Source organism: Bufo bufo, chromosome 7, assembly GCF_905171765.1.
Source record: "Bufo bufo chromosome 7, aBufBuf1.1, whole genome shotgun sequence".
Taxonomy (NCBI): Eukaryota; Metazoa; Chordata; class Amphibia; order Anura; family Bufonidae; genus Bufo; species Bufo bufo.
In genome coordinates this window covers 81308319-81327731 of record NC_053395.1, presented here as the reverse complement: position 1 = coordinate 81327731, position 19413 = coordinate 81308319, and the positions used below count along the sequence as shown (strand labels likewise).

Here is a 19413-nt window from a genome sequence, read left to right as displayed (position 1 = left end):
TATTCACTTGAACAGACAGATCCGTCTCATAGAAGTGAATGGGGACGCCATACTTGTAATTACACTGCTCACCACTGCAGTTGCTGCGGTGAGCAGGTAAACGGAGCAGATAAGGCAGCGCTTGTACAAGCACCGCTTTCTCTTCAAACAGCTGATCGGTGGGGGTGTCGGCAGTCGGAGTCTTGACTGACAGTCCTGCAATGCGTAGTTTCTTAATACAGGATATTGTTTCCCTCCTATAGGGAAGCCAGGATTCTCAGACTGCATTTAATAAAATGAAATTCAGTTTATTGTTGACATTTGTTTGCGTTTTTGTTCCCTTTAGATTATGATACGTCTATTACAAATGGGTTCAAGCTTCCCTGTTTAGTCTGTGCTATAACAGGTAAAGGAACTGTGTTTGTGTTGTTTAACCACTTTGTACTACTTTGGGAATATCACATTTATAAAAATAAAAACTTGACCTACATATTTTTTTTTTTTTATGAACTGGAGATGGCTGACAAGTCTTAGTCTTTCTAGAAAAAAAAAATGGAGTAGCAGCCATGCTGCTAAGAAGTTAATTCTGAGGTGACCGTGTGGCTAAACCTTTTGTGGTCACTCTTGAAAATAAACAGCGCCACAATGGAGCAGATAAACCTCAAGTTGCTTTAGTAAATGTCCCCCTGAAACTTTTTGTTTTAGCTTAAAAAGAAAAAAAAGCACATTTCACAAGTGTATGTCACCATTGGTCACATACACTTAAGGCCTCATGCACACGACAGTTGTTTTTTTGCGTCCGCAAATTGTGGCATCCATTTTTTTTGGAGGATCCGTTTTTTTCCACAGATCCCTTGTAATGCCTATCCTTGTCCGCAAATGTGAAAAAACTACGACATGCACAATTTTTTTTTGCTAAAGGGAAACACTGACAATGGACGCGGAACACAAACGGATGAACTATCCACATTTTTTTGCTGACCCATTAAAATGAATAGGTCCCCATCCTATCCGCAAAAAAAAACGGAACGGAGGCTGAGAAAAACTGTCGTGTGCATGAGGCCTTAATGATATTATGTGTGTGGCTTTTCATGCTCTTCATAAAAAAAAAAAAAAAAATGGCCACACAATGTTGGATCTTGGACCTCAAATGGACATGTTGTTAAAATGCGAAGTTTGTGTGTGTGTGTATATGTATATGTATGTATGTATGTATAGAAATTATATATCTCTATATCTCTATATCTCTATATCTCTATATCTCTATATCTCTATATCTCTATATCTCTATATCTCTATATCTCTATATCTCTATATCTCTATATCTCTATATCTCTATATCTCTATATCTCTATATCTCTATATCTCTATATCTCTATATCTCTATATCTCTATATCTCTATATCTCTATATCTCTATATCTCTATATCTCTATATCTCTATATCTCTATATCTCTATATCTCTATATCTCTATATCTCTATATCTCTATATCTCTATATCTCTATATCTCTATATCTCTATATCTCTATATCTCTATATCTCTATATCTCTATATCTCTATATCTCTATATCTCTATATCTCTATATCTCTATATCTCTATATCTCTATATCTCTATATCTCTATTTAACACTATTTGAGGTCCAAGATCCAACATTCTGTGGTGATATATGCAAAAAAACTAAGTTACACCAGCACCTCCAAAAATGGGGGGGGAAAAAAAGAACTAGAACTCCAGTGTTTACATGTGTGCCGCTACACTGGAAACATTATACACTGCTCAAAAAAATAAAGGGAACACTTAAACAACACAATGTAACTCCAAGTCAATCACACTTCTGTGAAATCAAACTGTCCACTTAGGAAGCAACACTGAGTGACAATCCAATTTCACATGCTGTTGTACAAATGGGATAGACAACAGGTTGAAATTATAGGCAATTAGCAAGACACCCCCAATAAAGGAGTGGTTCTGCAGGTGGTGACCACAGACCACTTCTCAGTTCCTATGCTTCCTGGCTGATGTTTTGGTCACTTTTGAATGCTGGCGGTGCTTTCACTCTAGTGGTAGCATGAGACGGAGTCTACAACCCACACAAGTGGCTCAGGTAGTGCAGCTTATCCAGGATGGCACATCAATGCGAGCTGTGGCAAGAAGGTTTGCTGTGTCTGTCAGCGTAGTGTCCAGAGCATGGAGGCGCTACCAGGAGACAGGCCAGTACATCAGAAGACGTGGAGGAGGCCAACAACCCAGCAGCAGGACTGCTACCTCCGCCTTTGTGCAAGGAGGAACAGGAGGAGCACTGCCAGAGCCCTGCAAAATGACCTCCAGCAGGCCACAAATGTGCATGTGTCTGCTCAAACGGTCAGAAACTGACTCCATGAGGGCCTGACGTCCACAGGTGGGGGTTGTGCTTACAGCCCAACACCGTGCAGGACGTTTGGCATTTGCCAGAGAACACCAAGATTGGCAAATTCGCCACTGGCGCCCTGTGCTCTTCACAGATGAAAGAAGGTTCACACTGAGCACATGTGACAGACGTGACAGAGTCTTGAGACGCCGTGGAGAACGTTCTGCTGCCTGCAACATCCTCCAGCATGACCGGTTTGGCATTGGGTCAGTAATGGTGTGGGGTGGCATTTCTTTGGAGGGCCGCACAGCCCTCCATGTGCTCGCCAGAGGTAGCCTGACTGCCATTAGGTACTGAGATGAGATCCTCAGACCCCTTGTGAGACCATATGCTGGTGCGGTTGGCCCTGGGTTCCTCCTAATGCAAGACAATGCTAGACCTCATGTGGCTGGAGTGTGTCAGCAGTTCCTGCAAGACGAAGGCATTGATGCTATGGACTGGCCCGCCCGTTCCCCAGACCTGAATCCAATTGAGCACATCTGGGACATCATGTCTCGCTCTATCCACCAACGTCACGTTGCACCACAGACTGTCCAGGAGTTGGCAGATGCTTTAGTCCAGGTCTGGGAGGAGATCCTTCAGGAGACCGTCCGCCACCTCATCAGGAGCATGCACAGGCGTTGTAGGGAGGTCATACAGGCACGTGGAGGCCACACACACTACTGAGCCTCATTTTGACTTGTTTTAAGGACATTACATCAAAGTTGGATCAGCCTGTAGTGTGTTTTTCCACTTTAATTTTGAGTGTGACTCCAAATCCAGACCTCCATGGGTTGAAAAATTTGATTTCCATTTTTTTTATTTTTGTGTGATTTTGTTGTCAGCACATTCAACTATGTAAAGAACAAAGTGTTTCAGAAGAATATTTAATTAATTCAGATCTAGGATGTGTTAATTTTGTGTTCCCTTTATTTTTTTGAGCAGTGTATATACAGGTGTGGACAAAATTGTTGGTACCTTTCCGTTAAGGCCTCATGCACACGGACGGTTTTTTTTTTGCGGTCCGCAAAAACGGGTTCCGTAGTTCCGTGATCTGTGTCCGTTTTTTCTTCCATGGGTCTTTTTTGATTTTTGGAGGATCCACGGACATGAAGGAAAAAGTTGTTTTGGTGTCCCCCTGGCCGTGCGGGCCCAAACGGATCCGTCCTGACTTACAATGCAAGTCAATAGGGACGGATCCATTTGACGTTGACACAATATGGTGCAATTGCAAACGGATCCGTCCCCATTGACTTTAAATGTAAAGTCCCTATTATACCATCGGATCAGAGTTTTCTCCAATCCGATGGTATATTTTACCTTGAAGCGTCCCCATCACCATGGGAACGCCTCTATGTTAGAATATACCATCGGATTTCAGTTAGATCGTGAAACTCAGATCCGACAGTATATTCTAACACAGGCGTTCCCATAGTGATGGGGACGCTTCAAGTTAGAATATACTGCAAACTGTGTAATAACTGCTCCCTGCCTGGCAGCACCTGATCTCTTACAGGGGGCTGTGCGGCACCTGAGGGGTTAATTGTGCGTATCATAGCCCCCTGTAAGAGATCAGGTGCTGCTAGGCAGGAGGGGGCAGACCCCCTCCCTCCCCAGTTTTAAATTCATTGGTGGCCAGTGACTTGAATGGGTCCGTGAACCGTTGTCAGTCAAAAAAAACCACGGATGCGGATGAAAAACGGTGCATTTTCCGAGTTTTCAACGGACCCATTGAAAGTCAATGGGTCCGCAGAAAATCACGGAAAACGGAACAACGGACACGGATGCACACAACGGTCGTGTGCATGAGGCCTTAAAGAAAGAAAAATCCACAATGGTCACTGAAATAACTTGATTGCGGATGCTTGCGATTTTTCACACAGCCCCATTCACTTCTATAGGGCCTGCAATGCGTGGAAACCGCACAAAGAGGAGCATGCTGCGATTTTCACGCAATGCACAAGTGATGCGTGAAAATCACCGCTCATCTGCACAGCTCCATAGAAATTAATGGGTCCGGATTCAGTGCGGGTGCAATGCGTTCACCTCACGCATCACAACCGCGCGGAAATCTCGCCCGTCTAAAAGAGGCCTTATTGTGAGCCAAAAACACAGAAAAGTAGTACATCTTTGGATTATAGCTTATCTCTGTGTAGGCTTCGCTACTGGTTTTGGCTTACAATTACTGATGTGTGAATTCAGCCTAAAGTGTGCCCTGTAATTTGCATCACAGATGTCTTCAAACTTTTAATCAGTCAGTCTTTCTGTGTTTTTTTTTTTTTTTTTTATACGAAAGCCCAAGGTACCTGCTTTGTACACCTGTGCAACAGAAGCGTGCCACACAAAAAAATGTGCACTAGGTTGTGGTCCATCGCAGGCCCTCTCCATAAACCCTTCCTAGTTCCTCCAGGCCAGAAGGCACCTGCAAGGGACTGAGACAAAAAGGCAACCCCTAGCCAAAGCCTGGAGTATGCCCTGGCAACCCTCAGCCGAAAGTACGCCAAATCTGTGCTCAGGTCTCTACCAAGGCTGCCACCCCAGGTGAGGGGGGGGGGGGGGGGGGGAGGAACCAGATGGCTATACATTCCCCCCCCCCCCTTCCCTCCCCCAGACCTCAAGGAAGGTAACCCATAAGGGCACTGCAACCCCTAGAAATCCTTGACAGACAAACGTGGAAAATGAACACAGTGAACATAAAAAAATAAAGTGAATGTGTGCTGAAGCTCAGCCCGGACATTCGGCCAGAATTATAAAAATGTCTCCACCTTACATTAGGCCGGAAGGCTGGGCAAAGAATAGAGTGTGCTCAAAATGTGTCAAAGTGCGTGATTTTTTTTAAAGAGGGCATTCTAGTGTTTGGATATATTGTATTATTTTTAGAACTCATTTTGATTAACTGTATTTTGGTCATGTGTCATTTTAGGTAAGGGGCCCCTGAAGGAATATTACTGTAAGTTGATTGCAGAGTTGCAGCTTAAGAACATCCAGATCTGCACGCCTTGGTTGGAAGCGGAAGACTATCCTGTCTTACTTGGTAAGGAAATGGTAGGAGTCGTGTGGTTTCCTTGTTCTGCACCTTTCATCTGTAGCTTACCAATTCAACTTGGTTATTAAAGGGACGCTAAATGCTGAAAAACAAGAAAAATGAAGCTAAGGAAAGTTTGTCTTCAAGCAGTTAAACAGATATTCTGCAGTCGGAGATGTCTCCTTCCTCCTTGTCTCTCCATCTTCGGCTGGAGAACAGCTTTGTGCACTAGCGTGAGCTCACAAGCTAGCTGGAAGTTTGCAAATGGGGCGGGGCTTAGCACTGCATTCACTTTAAAGGGAGGCTGTAAGCTACTTTTCACATTAAACTGTCCTCATTGCATTGCGTAGGTGATATAAACCGTTCACAATGCTCAAAAAACCAACTTTGAATTGATATGCTAATGAGTTGCAATGCCAAGGGGCATTTTCCCTGTGGCACTAGTTGTTAACGCCTCCTTGCCTTGCTGGATGCCAGCCCCATATCCTCCATACGTCATTGTCCCTGCTCCTGAAGTCCTGCATCTTCACACATGACTGCTGGGCCCAGGCATGCTCCGTACAATACAGTGGGCAGCTGCATCAATAAATGGAATGCGCCTGCGCCATTTCCTGTTGTTAATGCAAGACTGGGAAATGGCGCATGCACATTTCATTCATTGATGTAGTTCCCCATAGTGGGCATTGTATTGCACATGCCTGGGCCTGGCTATGATGTGCGCAGAAGCAGGATTTTAGGGGCAGAAACGGCTTACAGCAAGACAGAGGAGGATCAACCACTAGCTCCAGGGGCCTGGGCACTTTTGAGCTCATTAGCATATTACTTCAAAGTTTGTTTTTTGAGCGTCACAGCCGTAGACGAGGGACACAGAGATGCCATTTGTGAACTGTCTATCGCCTACAGTGCAATGAGGGCAGTTTAATAAGTGACAAGTAGCAAAAGCTAGAAGCTGCAAAACTTAGACCGCTCCTTCTAAAACCTCCCCCTGTATGTGTGCAGTGATACTACAGCTTTCCCCGGCGCCTGAATGTCAAGTCTGCCTGTATAGCCAGGAGAGATTTCTCACTGTCTGTCTAGGCAAATCTGTCATTGATCAGTGTTTGAGGCCTGCATTACAAGTCTTGTGGAGCAGGACACACTGACCATATACCATTACCCTCACATTGTGCGAGTATCCCAGCCTTCCCAGGGCCCTGAAAGGCAAATCTGCCTAGCTGTGGCCCTATTTGGGAATAAGGAATGATTTATTTAGGTAGACTTATTACTTAGCAGTCCCTACTACAGGTCTGTATAATTTTAATTTATTTTACTTGCTTGTATACCAACACATTCTACAGCACTTTACAGGTATGATCATCATTACTTTGTTACCCAGCTTTCCCAGGACCCTTAATGACAAATCTGAGCTATGCTATAGCATGGAGGATTTGTCACTGGGATTCTGACTCAGTTTTTCCAGTCCCCTAGCTAGCTAGCTAATCTAGTTTTATATATTTTTACAATACTGGGGATTTTCCCACTCCTAAACGTGCTGATCTGGCATTCTGCAATCTGAGAAAGCTGGGTAACAGCCTCTGTGGGGGTGTATAGGTTATATAAAATACAATGCCACCCTGATATAGTGTGTGAATATCTCATATGGTACCAGGGCAATATAATCTGTTGTCACCCAGCTTTTCCAGGACCCTGAAGGGCAAGTTGGTGTAGCTATGTGAATGGATTTATCACTATATAACTAGGCATATTTGGAATTCAGCAGCCTGGGAAAGCTGGGTAACTACCTCTACAGAGATGTAATGCATGCTATATATGTAGTTTGATCTCCAGCATACCACCACATTACTCAGCTTTTCAAAGCTGCTGAAAGGCAAATTTTCACAATTATGCAGTGATGAGAGGCATTATCACTACATAATTATGCAGATTAGCTATTCAGTATGTACTAGAGTTGCATCGGGTATCGAAGTTTCAATACCCAATTGATACTTTTAGACCCAGATCGATACGATACCGGGTAGTATCTGTTAGAGACCATGGCACGAGCCGCTGTCAGCTCGCGCCATGTTCTCTTCAGCAGCACAGTGGAGAAGGAGTCCCTCCCTCCCACTGTGCCGCCGCTGCCACCAATGAGCGCTTACTACTGAGGGGGAGGGGCTGAATGAATGTAATTAAAGGGGTTCTGCACTTTGTTTTAACTGTTGATCTATCCTCTGGATAGATCATCCGCTTCTGATCGGCGGGGGTCCGACACCCAGGACCCCCACCGATCAGCTGTTTGAGAAGGCAGCGGCGATCCAGCAGCGCCGCGGCCGTCTCACTGTTTACCGCCACTCCACTGGCGTCACGACTAGTATCAACTAGCGTGGGCGGGGCTAAGCTCCATTCAAGTGAACAGAGCTTAGCCTCGCCCACGCTAGTTGATACTAGTCGTGACATCAGTGGGCCGGCGGTAAACAGTGAGAAGGCTGTGGCGCTACTGGAGGTACGGGGGTCCAGTGTGTCGGACCTCACCGATCAGAAGCTGATGATCTATCCAGAGGATAGATCATCAGTTAAAACAAAGTGCAGAACCCCTTTAATACCTTAATTCAAGTGTAGGCAGCGGGTGCCGGCAGTGGTATCACATAGTCGGCACCCGCCCTCTATGACAGGGCGCTGCGATCCCCAGCAATTAACCCCTCAGGTGCGGCACCATATTGGTTGTGACTTGTATTTCAGCTTGACTCCATATTTAATGAGGTTGAGCTGAAATAATGCACACAAGCTGTGCAAATGCAGCCCTATTTATCTAATCGTGTACAAATGTAGCTGTACTTCTCACACAGTTCTGATTGTTCTAGGATCTGCTGACCTAGGAGTCTGTCTTCACAAGTCATCTAGTGGTTTGGATCTTCCCATGAAAGTTGTTGATATGTTCGGCTGCTATCTTCCTGTGTGTGCTGTAAAATTTGAATGGTAATATTTGATATGCTATTTATTATTCTTTATTCCATGGCGCCGTACATCCAGCCGGGGTTAGGGCTCTTTCACACTTGCGTTGTTCTGTTCCGGCATAGAGTTCCGTCGTCGGGGCTCTATGCCGGAAGAATCCTGATCAGTTTTCAGTTTTATCCTAATGCATTCTGAATGGAGTGAAATCCGTTCAGGATGCATCAGGATGTCTTCAGTTCCGGAACGGAAAGTTTTTTGGCCGGAGAAAATACTGCAGCATGCTGCGCTTTTTGCTCCGGTCAAAAATCCTGAACACTTGCCGCAAGGCCGGATCCGGAATTAATGCCCATTGAAAGGCATTAATCCGGATTCGGCCTTAAGCTAAACGTCGTTTCGGCGCATTACCGGATCCGACGTTTAGCTTTTTCTGAATGGTTACCATGGCTGCCAGGACGCTAAAGTCCTGTTTGCCATGGTAAAGTGTAGTGGGGAGCAGGGGAGCAGTATACTTACCGTCTGTGCGGCTCCCGGGGCGCTTCAGAGTGACGTCAGGGCGCCCCACGCGCATGGATGACGTGATTGCATGGATCACGCCATCCATGCGCATGGGGCGCTCTGACGTAATTCTGGAGCGCCCCGGGAGCCGCACGGACGGCAAGTATACTGCTCCCCCGCTCCCCACTACTACTATGGCAACCAGGACTTTAATAGCATCCTGGGTGCCATAGTAACACTGAACGCATTTTGAAGACGGATCAGTCTTCAAATGCTTTCAGTTCACTTGTGGTGTTACGGATCCGGCGGGCACTTCCGGCAAATGGAGTACACGACGGATCCGGACAACGCAAGTGTGAAAGAGGCCTTACACAAATATAGAAATACAAGAAACAGGCAGTACAGAGGGGAAGAGGACCCTGCCCGCAAGAGCTTACAATCTATAAGGGAAGAGGAGGAGACGGTAGGTGAGGGTATAGAATGAGATACAAGCCTAGATCTGTTTAGAAATGTAAAAGTAAAAAATGTGTCTGATGCACAAGATGGGCGGGGCTTGAGCATTTTTCCTTTTTGTCTGCAGGCACTCTGAGTCAGCAGCTCCCCCTGTGCTCGTCGTGGCTACTGTAATAGATAGGCTGTTGGCGATGAGGGAAGAGTAAAGTGCCTTAAGGCCTACCTTCAATCACTAGGCACCTCCACGTGGATGTGAGGCAGGGGCACACAAGATGCCAACACATTGGGGGCCATTTATCAATAATGGCATAATATGTGCCAAAAAATACTAACTTTACTAATCAAAAAGTGGTTATTTATTTCACCTCTTATATCAAAAAGCGCACGCCACTTTTAAAATGTGACTTTTAAAAATATAAACCTGATTATCCGTCTATGTCTATTTCTATTTGCGTCATTTTAACACCAATGGCACTAAAACGTAACATATTTGCAACTTAAGTAATATTGGCGACATTTCCACTGGTAAATTGCAACTTGTCTCTATTTTATAAAAAAAAGCCTCCTGTTTTAATACTTACCTCTCACTTGTTCCCTCAATAAGTTAAAACACCACCACATAAGCTGGTTTAATTGTCCGCAACAATTTGAGCCATTTCAGTCGATAAGCGGATTATAAAGGCGTAATATGCCCTAATTTGTTAGCCTTTCACCCTTTGACATTTATAACAAATTTTTGGCGCATTTTACACCATATTTCTGGCACAACATGCTCAATAAATGTCCCCCAGTGTGCTTTCAATCAACTGTGAAAGTCATTTACATTAAAAAGTGTATTTTCCTAGAATTTGAGAAAAAAATCCAACCAATGTACTGTACATGAATCGTATTTCTGCCAGAGACATCCCACTGCAGTATATACGGTGTACACGTCCTGTGCTCGGCCCCCCTTGTCTGAGAGACGCTGACATAGTTTACCACTGAGCTGTGCTGCATCCCCACACAATGCGGAGTGTACCGTCAGACAGACTGCTATATACTGTACATGTGTCGTTACTCACAGTAAATGGCTAAAAGTAATAAGCAGGATTATTTTCTCTACAGCTTACATGAACTTGTAAAACACAATGAAAATGGTCTGATATTTGAAGATTCCAAAGAGCTTGCTGCGCAGCTAAAGGTATTTAATCTGTTGCTTGTCTTGTATCTGTTACAGGGATTGTCTGCATGTTAGAAATAACAAAGGCCCCCAGTGCAGATGGTCCAAAAGCTGAACGGTTTCCATTGCAGCGGCTATGATGTGCTGTACCGGCATGTCACTGCTGCAGACAATCATTGGTCAACAAGTCACCGCTACTCTTGCATCATAATCATAGTGTATGGTGATCTAGGTTTAACTCATCAGATAGATGTGTTTCAAGTGTGTGAAAATCAGCCTAAGGGCCCATTCACACGACCGTATATGTTTCAGCAGATCTGCAAAATATGGATAACAGCCAAGTGCGTTCAGCATTTTGCAGATTGGAGCGTCCCGCTGATATGATAGAAATGCCTATTCTTGTCCACAAAAACTGAAAAATAGGACATGTTCTATCTTTTTTGCGTGGCCGCGGAACAGAAGGATGTGGACAGTACACGGTGTGCTGTCCACATCTTTTGCGGCTACATTGAAATGGATGGGTCTACAACAGATGCGGACAGAAAAATACGGTCATGTGAATGGGTCCTAAGTTAGTATTCACACGTTGCATTCCTATTACAGGTGAAACGCGAAAAATTTGAATAGCGCGAAAAAGTTCATTTATTTCAGTAATGCAACTTAAAAGGTGAAACTAACATATGTGATAGACTCATTACATGCAAAGCGAGATATTTCAAGCCTTTATTTGTTCTAATTTGGATGATTATGGCTTATACTTATGAAAACCCCAAAGTCACAATCTCAGGTACCCTTTGCTCAGGGGATATGGATTAATTAGCTGACTAGAGTGTGACACTTTGAGCCTAGAATATTCAACCTTTTCACAGTATTCTAATTTTAACCCCTTAGGGACGCATGACGTATCGGTACGGCATGGTTCCCGAGTCCTTAAGGACCCATGACGTACCGGCTAGTGATCGGAACAAGGTGCCTGCTCAAATCATTGAGCAGGCACCTCGGCTAAATGCGCAGGGGGGTCCTGTGACAAACCCCTCCCCCCCCGTCGGCGATCGCCTCAAACCGCAGGTCAATTCAGACCTGCGGTTTGCGGCTTTACCTGGTGCGGCGGCGGTGGTGCCATGGGGCTGTGGGGGGGACCCGATGGAATGGAAGGCAGCGCGATGCCTTCCTGAGGCATCTGCGCTGCCTTCCGGTGGAGAGCCTGTGAGATCCAGCCCCCTGGATCTCACAGGCCGGAAGCTGTATGAGTAATACACACAGTATTACCGTATTTTTCGCCCCATAAGACGCACTTTTTCTTCCCCCAAAATGGGGGAGAAATGCCCCTGCGTCTTATGGGGCGAATGCTTACCGTTTTACATCGCAAGCTGCGATGTAGGAGCGAGCGGGGACTCGGGGAGGGACTGGGAGGAGGATCTGGGGGCTGGCAATAGCGGCGGGGCGGTGCAGTCAGTGTAGTATAGCCCCGCCCCGCCGGTATACAAATATAAGATGTTATATTCATTTATTGGTTATTAAACATGCCCCCTCAGTCCTATTACTACCTCACATCCTAATCGCATCTGTAGAATTCAGGCAGGCCAGGCGGGCGGCAGCGTAACTCTTGTCATGTGCCTGAATGAAGCCGGCGGCGCAGGCAAGTGACGTCAGTGAGAGACGCGCCGGCCGCCCGGCTTGGGCTGCCTGAATTCTACAGAAGCGATTAGGATGTAAGGTAGTAATAGGACTGAGGGGGCATGTTTAATAACCAATAAATGAATATAACATCTTATATTTGTATACTGGCGGCAGCGGGGGGGGGGAAGGAGGCGGGGGCGATCTGTGGATGACACAGTTATGGGCTGGGGGGGTCTGTGGATGTCACTGTTATGGGCTGGGGGGGTCTGTGGATGGCACATATAACAGTGCCATCCGCAGATCCCCACCCCCTGTAACAGTGCCAGCCACAGATCCCCCCCCCCCCCCCCTGTAACAGTGTCCGTCATCCACAGATCCCCCCCCATAACAGTGACCGTCATCCACAGATCCCCCCCCATAACAGTGACCGTCATCCACAGATCCCCCGCCATAACAGTGACCGTCATCCACAGATCCCCCCCATAACAGTGACAGTCATCCACAGATCCCCCCCCATAACAGTGACCGTCATCCACAGATCCCCCCCCATAACAGTGACCGTCATCCACAGATCCCCCCCATAACAGTGTCCGTCATCCACAGATCCCCCCCCCCATAACAGTGTCCGTCATCCACAGATCCCCCCCCCATAACAGTGTCCGTCATCCACAGATCCCCCCCATAACAGTGTCCGTCATCCACAGATCCCCCCCATAACAGTGTCAGTCATCCACAGATCCCCAGTAATAGTGCCATCCACCGACCACCATTAGTTCCAAACCCACCAAACACACAGCACACAGCACACCTTTTGGTTAAAAATATTTTTTTTCTTATTTTCCTCCCCAAAAACCTAGGTGCGTCTTATAGGGCGAAAAATACGGTACTCATACAGTCAATGCATTCCAATACAGAAGTATTGGAATGCATTGTAAAGGAATATACCCCCCAAAAGTTCAAGTCCCAAAGTGGGACAAAAAAAGGAAAAAAAAAAGTTGAAAAAATAAAATAAAGTTTTCCCCAAAAAAATTTAAAGTTTCAAGTAAAAATAAACAAAACGTCATTTTTTTCTCTAAATAGTTAAAAAAAAAAAAAAAAATGGTAAAAAAATCGGGACCGGCTCTATAAACATATCATATGACCTAACCCCTCAGATGAACACCGTAAAAAATAAAAACTGTGCTAAATAAACAAATTTTTTTTTGTCACCTTACATCACAAAAAGTACAACAGCAAGCGATCAAAAAGGCGTTTGCCCACCAAAATAGTACCAATCTGACCGTCACCTCATCCCGCAAAAAATGAGCCCCTACCTGAGACAAACGCCCTAAAAATAAAAAAAAAACTATGGCTCAGAATATGGAGACACTAAAACATCATTTTTTTTTTTGTTTTAAAAAAGCTGTTATTGTGTATAACTTACATATATATAAAAAAAATAAGTATACATATTAGGTATCGCCGCGTCCGTATCGACCGGCTCTATAAAAATATCACATGACCTAACCCCTCAGATGAACACCGTAAAAAATTTGAATAAAAACTGTGCTAAATAAACCATTTTTTGTCACCTTACATCACAAAAAGTGTAATAGCAAGCAATCAAAAGTCACACGCACCCCAAAATAGTGCCAATCAAACCATCATCTCATCCCGCAAAAATCATACCCTACCCAAGGTAATCGCCCAAAAACTGAAAAAATTATGGCTCAGACTATGGAAACGCTAAAACAATGATTTCTTTTTTGAAACAAAAAAAAATAATCATGTGTAAAACTCACATAAATAAAATAAAAAAGTATACATATTAGGTATCGCCGCATCTGTGACAACCTGGTCTATAAAAATATCACATGATCTAACCTGTCAGATACATGTTGTAAATAACAAAAAATAAAAACGGTGCCAAAACAGCTATTTCTTGTTATCTTGCCTCACAAAAAGTGTAATACAGTATAGAGCAACCAAAAATCAAATGTACCCTAAACTAGTACCAACAAAACTGCCACCCTATCCCGTAGTTTCTAAAATGGGGTCACTTTTTTGGAGTTTCTACTCTAGGGGTGCATGAGGGGTGCTTCAAATGGGACATGGTGTCAAAAAAAAACCAGTCCAGCAAAACCTGCCTTCCAAAAACCGTATGGGATTCCTTTCCTTCTGCGCCCTGCCGTGTGCCCGTACAGCGGTTTACGACCACATATGGGGTGTTTCTGTAAACTACAGAATCAGGGCTATAAATATTGTTTGGTTTGGCTGTTAACCCTTGCTTTGTAACTGGAAAAAAATTATTAAAATGGAAAATCTGCCAAAAAAGTGAAATTTTGAAATTGTATCTCTATTTTCCATTAATTCTTGTGGAACACCTAAAGGGTTAAAAAAGTTTGTAAAATCAGTGTTGAATACCTTGAGGGGTGTAGTTTTATGGAATGGGGTCATTTTTGGGTGGTTTCTATCATGTAAGCCTCGCAAAGTGACTTCAGACCTGAACTGGTCCCTAAAAATTGGGTTTTTGAAAATTTCTGAAAAATTTCAAGATTTGCTTCTAAACTTCTAAGCCTTGTAACATCCCCAAAAAATAAAGTATCATTCCCAAAATGATCCAAACATGAAGTAGACATATGGGGAATGTAAAGTAATATTTAACACACTGCCTGAAGAACGTATTTAAAAGAAAATAATAAAGTGTTTATTAATATCTAGTTAAAACGGGAAAAAAAAAACTGTATATCACTTTCGTGACTATCAGGCTCCAGACTCCAGTAATGTATAGGAATTGATTGAACCCACTACATAACCTGTAGTCTGGACTAGATTCCTATCCTGCTGACACGTTGGTGCCAATATTTGCTGGAGAGGGAATCAGGACACTGTTCTTATATTTGAACCCGGCTCAGGTGCATTGATAGGCAGTCCTACCTAGCATGGATATGTAGAGCAGCTTCAAGTGACTCAAAAGCTGGAAGCCCTCAGCCATCCAGCATCAAGCATCCACCAGGTATTGATAGATAGTGTGGACGCACACTCAGCTGCCTACACCTGCCTCCCCATTCATGCAATACAGCACTGCGTCTCGGTATCAGACCGCATTCACACTGCCAGGTCAGCTGTTGCGCTGCCTGACACTTAATCTGCACCCTGCCTAAGAGCCGTGTCCTAAGTGAAGATCACCGGCTCAACGCGTTTCAATATGACAATTTCTGCCACATATCAGTATAGGTAAGCCTGTAGAGGTAAAGCAGCCTCACACTTGTGCGTGTCAAGGCTCCGGCGCTATGATATTAATAAACACTTTATTATTTTCTTTTAAATACGTTCTTCAGGCAGTGTGTTAAATATTATATATATATAGCGAACATACAAAATAGTACCCCTATCGTGTGAGATAGTTGAATGTAAAGTAATAACTATTTTTGGAGGTATTATAGAAGTAGAGAAATTGAAACTTGGAAATTTGCAATTTTTTTAAAATTTTGGGTAAATTTGGTATTTTTTTTATAAATAAAATAATTTTTTTGACTTCATTTTACCAATGTCATGAAGTACAATAGGTGACGAAAAAACTATCTCAGAATGGCCTGAATAAGTCAAAGCGTTTTAAAGTTATCAGCACTTAAAGTGACACTGGTCAGATTTGCAAAAAATGGCCAAGTCCTTAAGGTGAAATAGGGCTGAGTCCTTAAGAGGTTAAGCTGCATTACTGAAATAAATGAACTTTTTCACGATATTCAAATTTTTCGAGTTTCCCCTCTAGATTGTTTTTATCTTTGTAAACCTTAAAGGGCTTGTACCACCAGAATTGGTCCTATTTAGCTGACTGACACTAGTGATGTGCTAGTGCCAGCAGTCCATAACAGTGTTCTTACTTATCATGTGTCTGCTGCTGTTCACCTTAAAAACGTACTTTTATTGCTATGCTAATGAGCCTCTAGGTGCTATGTGGGCGTCTATTCAGCACCTAGAGGCTCCGTCCACTAACCATTTCAGCCGCCCATCGCGTCCCTCCAGCCCGCCCCACTCCTGTTGATTGACGTGAAACTTCTTTGTATCTCGTACCAATTCCCGCGCCTGCGCCAACTACGTTACAGTGAGGAAGCCGGCACCAGGAGCGCGGCATTCACTCACTGCACCGAATAGAGAAGCGCACGGCGCAGATGCGGGAATTGGTAGGGCATACAGAGAAGTTTCACGTCAATCAACAGGAGTGGGGCGGGCTGGAGGGACGCGATGGGCGGCTGAAATTGTTAGTGGACGGAGCCTCTAGGTGCTGAATAGACGCCCACATAGCACCTAGAGGCTCATTAGCATATCTATAAAAGTACGTTTTTAAGGTGAACGGCAGCAGACACATGATGAGTAAGAACACCGTTATGGACTGCTGACACTAGGACCAGGACTGTTGACCTTTTAAACCAGTAGTAGATTCCCCCCCCCCCCCCCCCCCCAAAATAAAAAAAAAGTGTAAGGGTCCATTCACACGTCAGTATTTTTCTTTTCCCGTTTTTTGTGGATCCGTGTTTCTGTAAGAACCTTCCATTTTTACCAATTGTGCATCCGTTCCGTTTTTCCGCAAAAAAACGGAAGGATGAATATATATTGCTAGGGTACTAAAAAAAATTCTTTCTATTTTCTGGAAACGGATCCGCAATTGCGGATTACATGCAGATGACATATTGATGCATTACATATGTCATCTGCATTTTTGCGGACTCGCAAATCGGACCACGGACCACATTTTGCAGACAATAGTAGGACAAGCTTTTATTTTTTCTGATCCGCATAATGGAACGGACGCGCACAGCACACAGAGTGCTGTCTGCATTTTTTGGGCTGGACCTTGAAAATTAATAGGTCCGCATTCTGTTCCGCAAATTTGCGGAAACAGATGTGGATTACAAAATACTAACGTGTGAATGGACCCTAAAAGTATAGTCGCACTCTGCGTCTGGTGTGAGGTCACACAGTCGTCACAGGTGAAAAATGTCAAATGTTTTAAAGAGGACCTTTCACCGGTCCTGAGATTACAATATCAATACCTGGCACTGTAGGGCATGTTTAGGAGATGTCATATCGCTATATTTTTTTCTGCTCCGTTCCCCTGCTGTGCCCCAAGTTCTCTTTTGCCATCCTGTATGTTTATCAATAGCATCGGTACAGGGAGGAGAAGACAGCCGCGTTTCTCAGTGGCGGTGATCTGTCCAATCACAGTGGACTGCGTCACCACCATTGAGAAAAAACAGCTCACGTTCTCCGGTGTGATAGAACAGATCACATCCAGGGAGAAGGAGATGCCCCCTGAGAAACTCGGCCGTCTCCTCCTCCTCCTTGTACCAATGCTATTGATTAGCATACAGGACGGCAAAAGAGAACAGGGGGCACATCGCCACAATGGAGCAACGTATGAGAAAAAAATAGCAATACGACATCTCTTAAACATGCCCTACGGTGCCAGGTATTGATATTGTAATCTCAGGACCGGTGACAGGTCCTCTTCAAGTATTTGGCAGCAGAACAGCTGATTGGCAGGGCAGGCAGAAGTCGGAGCCCTGCCAGCCTGATATTGGGAACCCAAGGATAGGCCGTCAATCCAAAATATAATGTATAAAAGAGAACTCCCTTTAATAAAGTAGTTGAGGTCTAATTGGGTTGTCTGACTGCTGTATAAAGGACTATCAAATAGTCTCCTGCCGCTCTCTATCTGAGTATTTAAACTTGGAGAAGGAAGGTGGTATGTTTTACTAGTGCACAATTGCTCCCTCATATCAGCCTGTGGCCCCTTCCATAGCCTTGTGTTCAACATCAGTTGGATATACTAAGGGAGGTATTACACTGCCAGATCTTCAGGCAGGGTGAAGATGTTATATGGAAGATAACACACCGGCGTTCATTTGCATTACACAGGTCGATGCATACTCATTGCTCCCGCAGTCTGTCCTTCCATTATCAGCAGCACATCCCTGATTACAGGAAGATATGCTACTGATAATCCGGCATCTTTCATTCTGACAAAAGATGGCGATCTGCAAACGAACAAGTGTTTGTCTGCTCGACAGTGCTATTGTGGTTTTGGCGCATTTTTTGTATGGATTTCATGCTCAAATAAACACAATAATAATTAACATGCTGCAGATTTCAAAATCCGCACAGCAGGTCAATTTCTGCACCCAAGGAAAAAAGCAAAGGTACCTGAGCTTTGTCTAATGTCATACACTTTGCTGGTCCTGTACTATGCGGTGGTCATACCACACGTAATCCACACCCTTACTGCTGTATGAATGCCAGCATACCACCTGACACTGTGCTGGTCCTGTACTATGTGGTGGTTATACCACACGTAATCCACACCCTTACTGCTGTATGAATGCCAGCATACCACCTGACACTTTGATTTGTCCAATGTCATACACTTTGCTGGTCCTGTACTATGTGGTGGTCATACCACACTGCTGTATAAATGCCAGCATGCCACCTGACCCTTTGATTTGTCTAATACAAAGTGCTACATCGATGCAGACGGGACCTATAAGGAACATAAGTGTGTCAGTCAGTTGTAGGCATGAAAGCATTTAGTTGTTCAAATAATATCAAATATTTCTTTTCACAGATGTTATTTATGGACTTTACAAGAAATTCAAGCAGACTGAAACAGTTTCGAAAAAATCTTCACGAATCCAAACAAATGAGATGGGATGAAAGTTGGGATCAGACTGTCCTGCCGATATTTAGGGACAACTGCAAAACATAACGGCAGAAGTACAGGAGGAAACCTTTACCTCCTCATCATACTGGAGTCATCGGGATACATGAAGCTGAAAAACATTTGAATGGACAGAAAAAGGCCCTGGTCAGAAGTTTTTGCTAGTGGAATTTGGTGTGGATGCCTTTGCCAAAAAGCCACTGGCAGCAGAGCTGAATCTACCTCCCATGTTTTAATAGAAGGCCATGTTGCACTTCATGCGGCTGTGGTTTAAAGTCCGAACCGCACCTACTCAGGTCATGTTCTTTCTCAGCGCAGTGTCCAGATGGATGTCTGTGGCACCAGCGGTCGGTGTCTGCTTGTGGTTTAGCGCCATTCAACAGGCCTAAGCTGCAGCAGATTTTGTTTCTTTAAGCACTAAGTCCCAGATCTTGAGGTGTCACACATTCCAAAGATACATTTACACCCTGTTACATAGATCACAATGAAAAGGACCAAAGTGCACTCTGATGTACTGTAGGCCGTCTGCGTATGAGCAATCACACTTCCATGTGGACCTGCGCCTGGCTCCGGTATACAGCTTCAGAATTGGTTGAGTGGGTTTGCTCATCAGGTAGTGATGATGTCAGATTGGCCTGTAAATATTAAAGATTGTTCTGGGGAATA

At 44.3% G+C, this 19413-nt stretch overlaps 1 protein-coding gene across 3 annotated transcripts in view; it reads left to right on the top strand.

The window, feature by feature from the left end:
- ALG1 (ALG1 chitobiosyldiphosphodolichol beta-mannosyltransferase) overlaps positions 1–19413 on the top strand; it is a 70249-nt gene extending 50836 nt beyond the window's left edge. For all 3 annotated transcript variants that reach the window (XM_040439903.1, XM_040439904.1, XM_040439905.1), the window contains 5 exons: positions 326–385; positions 5294–5404; positions 8236–8350; positions 10379–10454; positions 18655–19413. In XM_040439903.1, the coding sequence (XP_040295837.1) occupies positions 326–385; positions 5294–5404; positions 8236–8350; positions 10379–10454; positions 18655–18795 (503 nt within the window). In that variant the 3' untranslated portion in view covers positions 18796–19413. The remainder of the gene's footprint in view (positions 1–325; positions 386–5293; positions 5405–8235; positions 8351–10378; positions 10455–18654) is intronic.